Consider the following 14320-nt stretch of genomic DNA (forward strand, 5'->3'; position numbering starts at 1 on the left):
AAAAGTGGATTATATAGAATTTGTTTTATGGATATATGCCATAAAGTCAGTCATTAAGAAGTTGCAGCCTGCTAAATTTATATGTTGATACTTACTTGCAGAGCTGCAATTCTGATTCAGTAAAACTCATACTCTGGATACCTGGTGTCTTCTATCATCCAGAACTTCCTATACACAAAATTAGAAGTAGCAAAAGCTGTATCTGGCTATGAAGAAATAGCTGAAAAGAACCAAGGAAAAAGCAATTGGCTGATCCAAAAGACAAGTTTTGCCCTGGCTGGTGTGGCTCGGTTGGTTGAGCATTGCCCCATGACCCAAAAGGTCACCAGGTCAATTCCTCATCAGGGCACATGCCCAGGTTGTGGGCTCAAGTATCCAGTAGTGGTGTGTGTGGAAGGCAAACAATCAATGTTTATTTCTCACATCAATGTCTCTCCTCTCTCTCTCTCTCTCTCTCTCTCTCTCTCTCTCTCTCTCTCTCTCTCTTGCTTCGTCTCTCTCTAAAAATCAATTGAAACATTACATTTTTTAAAAAGGACAAGTTCTTATTGGTTGATGATAGCTACAAAAGCTAAGTAGAGCCTTACCAAATCTAAAAACTAATGATGAAAATAAAAAGGGAAAAGAAATGAGAATATCAAAAGACAGAAGTGACAGACAACTCAATGATGAAGTTAAAGTGAAAAACAGAGAATACTATGAAGGAGACTGAGCCTTACAACTACTGAAACATAGAAGAAATAATGTGTAAAATATACACCAAATACGTTCCTCAAATTAAGTATTACAAATGAAGTCCCTCATGTTTCTCTACACAGTCCCCTATACCATGTAGGGGAAAATACACGAAATAACATTTTTTCATTCTAAGTCTCTGTCTTTGTACTTTTTAAACAATTTTTTAAAATTAGACACCTATAATCAGTATCACAGAATTCATCACTTAAAAATAAACATAACTGTTCATGGGTAAAATTCTTCACTCCCCACTAGACTTTCAGTCCTTCTAGGATTAGAGTCCTATGTCACTACTTTACTGCAGAGTCAAAAGACAACAGAAACAAGTATGTCATTCATCTCTATGAAAAGGAAAGGAAGAAATAACTAAGGCAATTCAGCAATCTGGTAATATTCAAGAAAGTTAAGATTCTATCCCTATTAGCAATTGTGATACCCTAAAACGATTCAGATAACAAATATACAGAAGATCATGTCTGGGGAAGTATCCCCTCTAATACTGAGGCGAATTAAGCTGTAACACAGTAACTTCTCAATTTACAAATACATGGTTTCTAGAATCTGAGGTGGATCAACTGTTTCCTAGTAAGTATGCCCTACTTTTTCCAGTCCGTAACACAGAATCACCACCACTTCACCCCTCTACCCCATTTCTAGTCCCCAAGTTATCTTTAATTAAAGCACCTTTCCCTATAACCAGGCACCTTTTCAATGTCCTACTATGGATCAGGTTGGTGAAATCCTCCAGAACTGCTGACCACCACACCAAAACACTAATGGAAAGGTGACAAATCAAGCCACAAAGTAATTTTACCCAAGAAGCCTAGATGGACCTATGAATTCCTACATCTCTCCATCTCACAGGTGTGTGTTTCTGGCCAGTCATTTCTACTTAGGGGCTTCAGTATATACAGTTCAAGCAACTTTCCTTTCACATGAAGAACCAGTATTTTTCAAGTATGGGATTTGTCCAAAGGATGATTTTAGATGTTATTTGATTTCACCAATATGACGTTTTAAACACCACTCAATCACTTGGCAGTGATTATTTATTATAAGTCAAGAAAAAAGCGTCCACTGAAGCTTTAATATGTGTTTAATACATCTAACAAGTTCTAATTTTTAGCATAGAGTATGTGACAAGAGTCTAGTTATCTCTTATAACACCATGTTGTTTTCATTGTATTTATTTTTTCTGGGGCAAAAACTTTAAAATTAACTTGAATTTTTAGAAAGTGAGTTGACATAAAGAGAAAATATTAAACAGGAAACAGGATAAAAATAGTAAAGATGGCCCAGCCAACGTGGCTCAGTGGTTGAGCATCGACCTATGAACCAGGAGATCACAGTTCAATTCCCAGTCAGAGCATATGCCTGGGTTGTGGGCTTGATGCCCAGTTGGGGGCATGCAAGAGGCAGCTGATCAATGGTTTTCTCTGATCACTGATCTCTTTCTCTCCCTTCCTCTGAAATCAATAAAAATATATTTAAATAAATAGTAAAGGTATTGTTTTGTGTGACTAACATTTGGGAAAAATTTATCTAGAATAACGTTTCTCAAACTTTTAATGTGTATCAAAATCATATGAAAGGCTTCTTAAAACAGATTGCTGGCTCCACCCGAGAATTTCTGTAGGCCTGGGGCAGAACTAAGAATTTTGGCTTTTAACAAGTTCCCAGGTGATTCTGGTCTGAGGATCACACATTGAGAATCACTGATCTAGAACAATAATCAACAATGCTTTTTCTTAAAGAGCAAGATAGCAAATTATTTTATGCTTGCAGTATGTCTATTGCAACTACTCAACTCTCCTGTGGTAAGGCAAAGAAGTCACATAATGTACACAATGGGCATGGCTGTATTCCAATAAAACTTTATTTACAAAAGCAGATGGGCCATAATGCCAGCCTTGATATAAAACATACCCTCAAGTAAATGAAAAGAGTATACTGTGTAACCTAATAGTTGGACAGAATACAGAAGCAGCTGAACTAGATATACTATAGATAGCATCCAATAAATATGCAACCTATTTTATCGAAAGGCAAAGCTTTGGAAAGTTTAACTTTAAAAGAGAAGACAGCCCTAACCAGTTTGGCTCAGTGGATAGAGCGTTGACCTGCAGACTCAAGGGTCCCAGGTTCGATTCCGGTCAAGGGCATGTACCTTGGTTGTGGGCACATCCCCAGTAGGGGGTGTGCAGGAGGCAGCTGATTGATGTTTCTCTCTCATTGATGTTTCTAACTCTCTCTTCCTCTCCCTTCCTCTCTGTAAAAAAATCAAAAAAATATATTTAAAAAAAAAGAGAAGACAGGTCTGCAGAAAACTGAGGTCTCAAGAAGATAAAAAACAAAACTTACCATGTTCAGGAGACAAGACAAAAGACTCAGTAAGGGCAGCTAGTTAAATTCTTTTCATGTTAGAATGTATGGATCAGTATCTAGAGAGTGGTTTGGTTTTTTGCTTGCTTTTGTGTGTGTGTGTGTGTGTGTGTTTAATATATTTTTATTGGTTTCAGAGAGGAAGGGAGAGGGAGAGAGAAAAACATCAATGAAGAGAATCATTGATCCGGCTGCCTCTTGCATGCCCCCTACTGGGGATTGAGCTCACAACCTGGCATGTGCCCTGACAGAAAATCGAACTGTGATCTCCTGGTTCATAGGTCAACACTCAACCACTGAGCAACACTGGCTGGGCCAGAGTGATTTTTTTAGGAAAAAAATTTACAGACCCTCTTCTCTAGCCCATGTTAAATAGCAAATTATGACATTCAATTGACTGAGCTACATATTACTTTATGATGGCAGCTCTGACTTTTCAAAGTTGTAAGTTATTCAATTAAAACAAAAACATTGAAGCTGTAGCCAATTTCAGAGTTTTTACAAACTACATTTCTCTACAGCCTGAATAAACTTACAAAATTGATTAACTCATCTATTTTGGCCTTCCCTTCCAATTTCTACACTAGTGCTGCTACTGCACAAGACTTTAAACCAGTTGGGAAATGTCTGGACCATATAGGGCCTGAGAAATCATTTGGTCTGGCCCTGCCCAAGGCATTAGGGGTGAGTTAATTAAATGTTTGACCAAATATAGCAGGCTAATTTTTAAGTTGATTATTTTGTATGGCCCACAAATGATGTTATAAATATCCAAATGGGGGGGGGAAGAAGGGGGCAGGCTAGAAGGGGTCAATGGGGGGAAAAGAGGACATCTGTACTACTTTAAACAATAAACATTAAAAAAATAATGAATAGCCCTAGCTGGTTTGGCTCAATGGATAGAGCATCGACCTATTGACTGAAGGGTCCCAGGTTCGATTCCAGCCAAGGGCACATGCCTGGGTTGCGGGCTCGAGCCCCAGTAGGGGGCGTGCAGGAGGCAGCCAATCAATGATTCTCTCTCATCATTGATGTTTCTCTCTCTCTCCCCCTCTTCCTTCCTCTCTAAAATCAATATATATTTTAAAAAATAATAATGATTTAAAAATATATATATCTCCAACCCATCCAGTGTGGCTCAGTGGTTGAGCTATGAACCCGTCGGGGCCCATGCCTGGGTTGTGGGCTCAATCCCCAGTGTGGCGTGTGCAGGAGGCAGCCAATCAAATGATTCTCTCTCATAATTGATGTTTCTATCTCTCCCTCTCCCCTCCTCTCTGAAATCAATAAAAATATACATATACATTTATATATATCCAAATGGCCGAAAAAAGGTTCCTTACCCCTGCTTTGAACCAAAACGAACAGAATGACTTTTCTACAGGTACTGAATCCACAAGGTGCCTGTCAGAAGTTTACCCTCACTAAACCTAATCCTGATCCATGATACCTACTTGCCCTTGATTTCCTGCCACCCGTCTTGAACATGTAACTCTCACTATCATTTATGCTTATTAGACATTTTACCCAAACGAAACCAAATCAGAGCCTGTATTTGCTGCTTATTGAGATTATGCAGTGACAGACAAAACGATTTTTCTTTGGTTTCAATTTTGTTAACTGAAGTAAAAGAATGTCTCAAAATCATAAGGCTTTCTTGACAAGGAGAGTTAAACAACTGTAAAGAATCCAAGGACAATGCAGGTTTATATGAGGTGATACTATTACTGTTTTCTGGGCTATTCTGTAGATAGAAAAATTATTCAGAGTTCAAAATGCAAATTGAGTTAATAGGTTTTTTTTTAAATAAATTCACTATGTGGGTGTCAACAAAACTTTCAGTATTTTGATATGCCTGGACTTCTGATTAAGTCAAATATTTACTAAAACTCTGTTTAACCTTTTTATGTTTAACTACTGTTCAACCTAATGTCTCCTAAAATTTCTCATGCTATTAAAGAATTTACAAGCTCTAGAGTAAGGAAATACCCCATTATTACTTTTTTAAATACATTAAAGGCTATGCCTCCTTCACTTAAAATAACAATTCAAGTGGAATAGAAGAATGGCTTACAACTGACCAAGAAATAAATATGGTTCATTATGTTAATGAAAAAAATTAAAATTAAATGCTCTCGATGTTGATGATAAGTCAAGGAACACAGATTACAGTAAACATGATTTTATGAAGAAAATCCACTGAAGAAAACACTACTTCAAACCCTGATTAATTTATTTTGCAGAAAGGCATCAATGTCATACTGTCCTATAGGTTTAACTGTTAGGTATCACTACTTTATATTAGGAACAAGTAAATGATTTTCTGAACTGTATTTTCCTGGTTACCTCCTAGGATGAACATCCTTTTAATTTTACATCCCATAAACTACAACTACCATACAATATAATGGATCAACAAAAACATCAAATTCTGCCTGGCTGGAGTGGGTCAATAGTTGAGTGTCGATCTATGAACCAGGAGATCACGGTTCAATTCCCCGTCAGGGCACATGCCCCGGTTGGGGGTTTGATCACTGATGTGGGACACAGAGGAGGCAGCCAATCAATGATTCTCTCTCACCATTGATGTTTCTATCTCTCTCTCCCCCTTCCTCTCTGAAATCAACAAAAATATATTTTTTTAAATTTTTTAATTCTGATTAATGTACTGTATTAACTGAGGAAGTACAGCATCATGTTTAGGAAGATGACCCTCAAAAATAGCTAAAATTGGCAGGCTGATGTGGCTCAGTGGTTCAGAGTCAACCTATGAACCAGAAGGTCACAGCTCAATTCCAGGTCAGGGCACATGCCCAGGTTTCTGGCTCAATCCCCAGTAGGTGGCATGCAGGAGGAGGCCAATCAATGATTCTCTCTAATCACTGATGGTTTTACCTTTCTCTCCCTCTCCCTTCAACTCTCTGAAATCAACAAAAACAAAAAAATACAGTATTTACTAGTAAAAATAAATTTTTAAAAATTGGCTAAAATTATCTGAAAGCTTTCACTTGCTCCTTATACTCCCTAATCATAATGGACAACCAATGATGTTATAAAATTCTATTCTATATGCTACATACTATTAGTCTACTGGTTATTTTTCAGGGCAGATTTTCATTCCTCGGCTATTTTAGCCTTTCAGAGATGATCTCTGATCCCATTTAAAGGTTATAGCAATTAAGAGATATGAAATCCTCGAAACTACCTTTTGTAACTTCCCTAGTTAATAAACTAAGAATGTTATCTAAATTCATACCCTCAAGTTTATTTAATTCCTATCCTTGTGCCCTGCCAGGCCTGTCTGCGGTCAGAACCAGAGACTTAATCATAACCAAAACCTGTTTTTGTTGGCAAAAGGGCTTTAGCTAAGGGACATCCTTGCAATTAACCCAACTCAGCACAAATGACCATAGTCTGTGTGAGGACACTTGGTTCCCCCAAGTGTCACACAGACAAGTCTCTAAGAGCTGCTTGAATTTCCCTAGGCTGCTTTCCTGCTCCCTGTTTTCAAATGGAATATGTTCAGGGAAAATCAATTATCCCTCTCCCTTCTTTTAATGCTAACAACTAAAACAAAGATATTTATAAAATTTAACATATGTTATACTTCATATAAAATGATACATATATACCTACTTATGGTTGCTCCCTTCTAAAAAACTTTAAATATGTTTTTCCAACATTTTTTTAGTGTAACAGGAAATTGCTTGGTTTTCCAATTAACAAATTACAGATTTAACTTGAGGCAAAAAAGGTTAAGTGACTTACCCAAGATTACAATTAGAGGTACAGCTGGGGCTAGAAACCAGGTCTCCTGAGTCTCAGCCCAGTGCTCTTTTCCTTAGCCCATGATGCCTTATCAGAAAAATCCAAATACAGTCAGACCCCCAGTTACATGGGTATGAGTTACACTGATTCACATATACAAACTTTATATAGTGTGACCAATGTTTCAACTCACGCGGTACCCTGCTTCCACTTATGCAGTATGCCAGGCATCGGCACGATTTTCAGTGGCACACAGGCGGTTGCCACCACCAGGGCCCTAGGCAAAATTGCAAAGAAGGCAAAGTTTGTCTTTGGCCCTCCCACCTCCCTTATACATTCCTCTCCCACCTCCTAGTCATCCCCTTGCCCAGCCTCCCAGCACCATCATGCTGCCCTCTGGTTGTCCAAAGCCCCCACTGCCACCACTCACCCAGGACTGTCCTTTCTGGAAGTGCCCAGTGATCAAAAATTACCTCTCCATTTCCCTGCCATTAAAATTCCTAAATGATTCCTAAATGATTTAAATAATTCAAAATAAGGTACATTTAACAGACTTAAATCTCCAAGGAGTTTAAAGAAAAACTAATTAAGAAGATTTTGGGGAGGAGCAAAGGAGTAAGTCTTTTATTGGGGGAGGGGGAGGTGCAAGGTATTCTCAGGACACTCAAGGTTGAGGGAATTACTGCCACCTTGAGTCCCACTATCCTAGAAGACAGTGGTCTCTAGGATTAAAATTTTTAAAAATATATATTTTTTAACAGGGCTGCCTTAAATACCTCCTACCTACCTTTTCCATCTCTCTCCCACCTCTTGGATCCCCAAATCCACCTCTTAGTGCCAAAGACAACCAACAGCAGTCCCTGTAAGCTGTTCCTGTGTCCAATACAAAGCTTCCCATTATATAGTTTCAAATTACATGGTCTTATTGAAGAACATATCCATTTTCTCTATCCCTGAATAACTGAAGTTGACTACATGCTAAAAAAGAACAATCCTAATTATTTAAAGGTCTTAAGTCATAAAATAAAACATGTAAACTCATTAACTATCTGGTTTCTGGTAAGAAGGAAAAGAATGTTCTGATTATTATCTTATACACATAAAAGAGTTTATGTATCTAAAAAACATTCTTTTCCTTGAAAATAGTATGTTTCTTGCTTCTGGCCCAACACAGCAGTGAATATTCAGTCATTTCAACTAAATAATATTGTGGACTCATAAACATGAATTCATTGGTAAATCCTTTTAGTCTGGAGGCAAAAAAAAAAAAAAAATCCAGTAACACACACAAAAAATAAAAATTTATTTGTATACAAAACAGAATGGATTTTAAGAAATCCCTATTTCTGCTAACTACATACAATACACACATTTTTGGTTTAGCTTTGCAATGCTACATTAGCTGCCTAGTTCGGAAATTTATCAGCTGATAGTAGAGTATTTTGATCCAACTACCCGCCTAGTAAAATTAGGAAATTCAATCCATGCAGAAGGTACCAAAAATGGTATCCATCTAGGACTAAAAAGATCATGTAAGTGACTTTTGTAATTTTATTAAAAAGGTTATTGTCAGCTAAAATCCTATATTAAGCCCCTGCACAATCCTGTCTTCATAATAAAAAAGGAGCAATGTTAAGACATGCTGCAGATACAAAATGACCATTCTTATCTAAAGGTGAAAAAATGGTAACAGGTAAGTTTCTCCAGTGGCATTTCAAATCAATGTTAACTTTCAAGGGTTTACTACACAAATAAAATTAATTTCCTTCCCAATCTTCCCCTCCACAAGTATATTTGCCATCTACACCTATTTGTCTATGTGATCTACAAAGAAAAGTTCCCAATATGGGTTTTAATTAAAACTGAAATGTGAATACTGAAAAGCCATTCTTTAAATATGCATTGCCAAAAATATTTGAACTCAATAAATTTTAAAAACCTACTCACATATTTTGCTGCAAAGCACTCAAGAAGAGCGACTCAAAATTTTAAGTGTCTTTTCTCTTACATCAAGCAATAAGAATAACTTATTAAGAAAAAAAGCATTTCTTCAATGGTTAAGAAACTATTTACCAGGACAAGCAACATATGAAAATAAACAAGTGTTTTATTTCATTTTCAGAAATTATTGAACTACACCTTTCCTCCACAGTAGCATGGATTTGAGCTGAGTTTGAAAGAGTACATTACTAATTATCATCAACAAAAAAGCAACAGCATTTCATCTTCTTATTTAGAAATTCTCTTTATGACAAAAAAGATATCCAGCAATTAGTGGTTTTCTATACAAATTCTAACCTAAGTACCTAAAAGAATCGTTTCCTTCAATTCTACTTCACTGGGCACCACATTTTCAAAATGGTTCTAGTTGGGGCACATGCAAGATTTGTCAAATTAACTGAACAAAGCCTCTATTAAATTGTCTAACAAAATGGAGGTCTTTCGGGAAAAAACGGGCCATATTTTTTTCATAAAATGGGGCTAAACACACCCACTCAAGAAACCATGGTTTGGGTCAGATATTTTCATAAGAATGGTTGTTTCTGTCGGGGTTGAGAGTGCATTTCTAGGACTGGGTTTATAGTAAAGGTTTCCTCCGGACTCAGCTAAAGGGGGTGGGTGAGGGGGGGGGCAGTTCTCTCTGGATGCTCTGGAGGACGGCGGCGAGAGATGATACCAAAACTCTGGGTTAGGGATTAGTTCAGGGGGCGGGGGCTCTAGCGGTCCGCAGGTACCTAATTCGACCACAAAATGGGCCGCCCTACTACGCAAGAGAGACGTGGGCTCTCCCGTCCCAGCCAAGTCAACATTGAATGCTCAAACTCTCCCTTCAGCCTCCAGGCCCCGCCTAAGCCCATTGGCAGCAGTTCCCGCCAATCCGCTCGGACACCGCCCCCCAGCCCGGCTGCCCAGCCCTGATTGGATGGGAGCGGAGCCGGGACCTCGTGTTACCAATCTGGGAGCCCCTTACTCAGCCACACACACAAGCCCAGGTGCGCCCGCAGAGCCCCTTCTCCTCGCCTTTCCCGTCCCCTCCCCCACCCCCAGGGCACTGGCAGAGACTTACCGTCCCGGGAGGTGCCCATCAACTGGTCCAGCATCGCGCGCATCTGGGCCTGCGCCGACATGGCGGCGGCGTAGCGGGCGGGTGGACAGGCGGGGGTGGGGCGCAGGCCGGGCCCTCTCGGGAGGGGGGGGACAAGGGGAAGGGCTGAGGGAAGGTGAGACGCTCTCTGGTTGCCGCCGCCGCCGCCGCCACCTCGAGGCGTGCGGGAAAGGAGCCGGAGGATTTACAGCGGAGTCCGGGCTGCGCTCCTGACGACCACGCGTACGCGGAAGACAGAGCCCCACGCAAATGACCCTCGTTCCCTCAATCTCTGTCCAAGTCCTGAGACAGAAGCGATAAGGGCTAAGCAAGCTCTCGCCTTCTACACCGCCACCCGCCAGCAGCCGTCAGCCCCCCCTTCAAGCTCTGACGACGCTCGCCACCGCCGTCGCTGCGACGTGAGCGCGCACGCTGCTCGCGCTTAGTCGTTTTCTGCGGGTCTCCACCAACCGGCGTTCAACTGTATTTGCTCCGTCCGCCCCGCCCAGGAGGGGTTCCACCCTAACGGCTCTCGTGCGCGTGCTCGCGAGTTCTCCCGCCCCTTCCTCCCAGATATCGCGAGACTCTGATGCTTCACCAGACCCTCGAGTTGCAATTCGCCTGAGGCGCCAAACCTCGCGTTCCCGGGTGCAGCGCCGCACCTTGGCTGGCGAGCCAGACCCCAATTAAATAGCAGAGGGTTATCCCGAGTCCCAAGTGAGCGGAGACCTGGCGGGTCGGTTCGACTGAGGTTAGCGGTCTTAATAGCTAATACGGGCGTATTCCTGACGAGTACTTACTGACCGGTTAACTCCTTTTCAGGGGCCCACCTGGAACCGTGTAGACTCCACCTTTTTCTCACTGCTCCCCGACCCCCTACCACAGGCGCCCTGGAGGTTTGACATCTGGATCATTTTCCCTCATAGAGACTTTTAAGGGCCCACCCCACCCCACCCCCGAAATAACACTTGAAATGAATACACTAGAGAAAATAGGAGATGTAACCCATTTCGGCTTGATCATGCCTTAACAGCAGGAAGCTGTTGTCTAAATTAGGAACTATAAAGATGAAGCAGTGTTCTGAGAAGAGGCGATCTTGCAGAGAAATTTTTTCCTGCCTGAGAGAGAAATTTGAAGAATAAGGCCCTTCTTTTTATTGTATCAGCAGCAACGGAAAAGAAAGCCTGTGGGTTCATTGCTTGCCATCACCTTGGATTCAAAACCGTTGGTGGGACGTACAGCAATTTCTTAATCTCATGTTTAATGGAAATATAGGCTGTCCCCTAAAAATATATACACACTTTTAACAGCTGATAGTTCACTTAACTTTCACTCCTTTTCGGATTTAACTGATTTGAAATAATGGGTGAAGCCATCCTAAGCTTTAAACAAAGAAAATTTATCCTAAAGTGCCACTGGACTTTTTTTATGGGGATACATAAAAGATCTGGTACAAAAAAAAACTACAGCCGAAACTGGTTTGGCTCAGTGGATAGAGCGTCGGTCTGCGGACTGAAAGGTCCCAGGTTCGATTCCGGTCAAGGGCATGTACATAGGTTGCGGGCACATCCCCGGTAGGGGGTGTGCAGGAGGCAGCTGGGTGATGTTTCTCTCTCATCGATGTTTCTAACTCTCTATCCCTCTCCCTTCCTCTCTGTAAAAAATCAATAAAATATATTTAAAAAAAAAAAAAAAAAACTACAGGAATTGAGGGCACACAAATACTTGAGGGAATTATTCTTGATGTTTGTGATTCCATTGCTTCCTGTTATTGTCAATGTCTAGACCAGACTGGTCATCAGTTTGAAAACAGGCACTGACAAAATTATTCATTTCTGTCATTCTTTTAAATTTTGAAAACGAACTGTATGTTTATAAACACTTACTTTATAATCATTCAAAGTGTGTATACGTTTTTTGGGACACCCTGCAGATAACCTTAGAGCAAGCACTGTTGTGAGGACTAAATGAGCTAACAGAAAATGACCAGCCCAAAGCCTTGCCCGGATGCTTTAACTTTCTTTTATAAAATAACTAGTGACCCAGTGCAAGAAATTCGTGCACATTAAAAGGGAATTAATTAGAGGAAATATTTTAATATTGCTATTTGCCCTTTCTCTATAGAAGTGTCAGAGATGAAAAAAAATTAGTAAAATGTATATGAAAATCTCCCTCCTGTCAGAGTCTGGGGCGCCACAGGAACCAGAGTCCAGTCCCCACCCACCCACATGCACTTTGAAATTGTGAGAGACCCAGACCCGGCCGTTCCCACCCGCATTGAGCTAGATCCAGACCTGGCCAGGCCCACCCATGTCAAGCCCCACCAGGTGGGGGGTGCGGCCTCAGGTTCCCTGGCCCAGTGCTGGGGCAGGGGGCCCAGCCTGAGGTCTCCTCTCAAACCCCACCAGGTTGGGGGCACAGCCTCAGGTCCCCTGCCCCAGCCCAGTGCCATGCAGCCTCAGGTCCCTGCTGATTGCTCGTTAAGGCTCGTTACAGGAACTCGGCCTCTGCTGTGGGCACAGCCATCTTGTTATGACATGACAGTCATTTTGCATATTCCCTCTTTATTAGATAGGATTCCTTAAGATGAGACATAAGTACTTCTAGATACTTTGAAAGGAAATAATGGTAAAATTTCTTGTTTCATTAAAATTTCAAATGCATCACCTTGGAACTTAAGCTTTATTAGGATGATCAACAAAAAAGTAACATGAAATAGCCCTAGCCAGTTTGGCTCAGTGGATAGGGTCATGGGTTCAATTCCGATCAAGGGCACATACCTCAGTTGCCTGCTTGATCTCCAGTCCAGTTGGGTGCATGTGGGAGGCAACCAGTATCTCTCACATTGATGTTTCTGTTTCTCCCCCTCCCTTCCACTCTCTTAAAAATCAATGGGGAAATGTTCATGGGTGAGGATTAACAACAACAAAAAAAATTAACATGAAATAGCAATCATAGTTCCTGGATCCTTTTAAATGCATATTGGGCCAATAAAAATTTTAGAATTTTAGAATCACATTGCCTTCAGTAACTGACAAAATAGTTTTTCCATTCAGTTATTTAGGTAACTCAAAATTCAAACAACTCCAAGTACTAGGAATGTCATCCTTTGATGACAAAAAAAAACAAAATTTTACTATTTACAATAAAAGAAAAATGTTCAAATTAATATCCTTATACATAATAGGGATGCACTATTATATACATTACTAGAGGCCCGGTGCATGGATTTGTGCACTGGCGGGGAGGGGTATCCCTCAGCCTGGCCTGTGCCCTCTTGCAATCCAGGACCCCTCGGGGGATGTCCGACTGCCAGTTTCAGCCCGATCCCTGAAACCGGCAGTCCAATGCTGCCTGCCACTCCCGCTCATCCCAGCCCAGAGTCCCAATTGATGAGGAGAGGCTTGCGCTGCCACAGCAGCGCTCACCAGCAGTGAGCCCTGTATCTGGCGCCTCTTGGTCAGCTGAGCAGTGCTCCTGCTGTGGGAGTGCACTGACCACCAGGGGGACAGCTCCTGCATTGAGCTTCTGCCCCATGGTGGTCAGTACGCTTCATAGCGACAGGTCAACCAGTTGCTCGGTCGTGTAGGCTTTTATAGATATAGATAAGCTCAGGAGGGAACTAACACTAAAATGTTGAATAATTATGTTAGTGGAGACATTTTAGTCTTTGTCTTTCTACTTTTCTGGTTATTTACATCTATTCTGAACATCATCTAGTTTTGTTCTTTTTAAAAAAAATACATTTTTATTGATTTCAGAGAGGAAGGAAGAGGGAGATAGAAACATCAATGATGAGAGAGAATCATTGATTGGCTGCCTCCTGCATGCCCCCCACTGGGGATCGAGCCCACAACCCAGGCATGTGCCCTTGACTGGAATCAAACCTGGGACCTTTCAGTCTGCAGGCCGATGCTCTATCCACTGAGCCAAACTGGCTAGGGCTAGTTTTGTTCATTTTTTTATTATTATTGACATTTTACAGAGAGGGAGGGAGAGGGACAGAGAGTTAGAAACATCGATGAGAGAGAAACATCGATCAGCTGCCTCTTGCACACCCCCCACTGGGGATGTGCCCGCAGCCAACGTACATGCCCTTGACCGGAATCGAACCTGGGACCTTTCAGTCCAAAGGCTGACGCTCTATCCACTGAGCCAAACCGGTTTTGGCTAGTTTTGTTCATTTTTAATATGATATTCCTGTCTTTTAATTGAAGCATTTAATCATTTATATTCATGTAATTAGTCATATTTTGGGTTTAAAGCTCTTATTTTGTCTAGTTGTCTGAATGTTTTATGTTTAATTTTTCTCTCTTTTCTTGCTTGCCTTTTAATCATTCCATTGTT

The 14320-nt window shown here is 41.1% G+C and overlaps 1 protein-coding gene across 5 annotated transcripts in view; it reads right to left on the reverse strand.

Annotated features, from left to right (window-relative positions):
* Window positions 1-10372, reverse strand: part of LUC7L2 (LUC7 like 2, pre-mRNA splicing factor) — a 64363-nt gene extending 53991 nt beyond the window's left edge. For 2 of the 5 annotated variants that reach the window (XM_054726437.1, XM_054726438.1), the window contains exon 1: window positions 9956-10369. In XM_054726437.1, coding sequence (XP_054582412.1) covers window positions 9956-10016 — 61 coding nt within the window. In that variant the 5' untranslated portion in view covers window positions 10017-10369. Of the gene's footprint in view, window positions 1-9955 lie in introns of all 5 variants that reach the window. The other 3 variants (XM_028159006.2, XM_008150479.3, XM_054726436.1) reach the window with 2 other exon arrangements.
* Window positions 10373-14320: the final 3948 nt, after the last annotated feature.

Source organism: Eptesicus fuscus, chromosome 14, assembly GCF_027574615.1.
Source record: "Eptesicus fuscus isolate TK198812 chromosome 14, DD_ASM_mEF_20220401, whole genome shotgun sequence".
NCBI classification, from domain to species: Eukaryota; Metazoa; Chordata; class Mammalia; order Chiroptera; family Vespertilionidae; genus Eptesicus; species Eptesicus fuscus.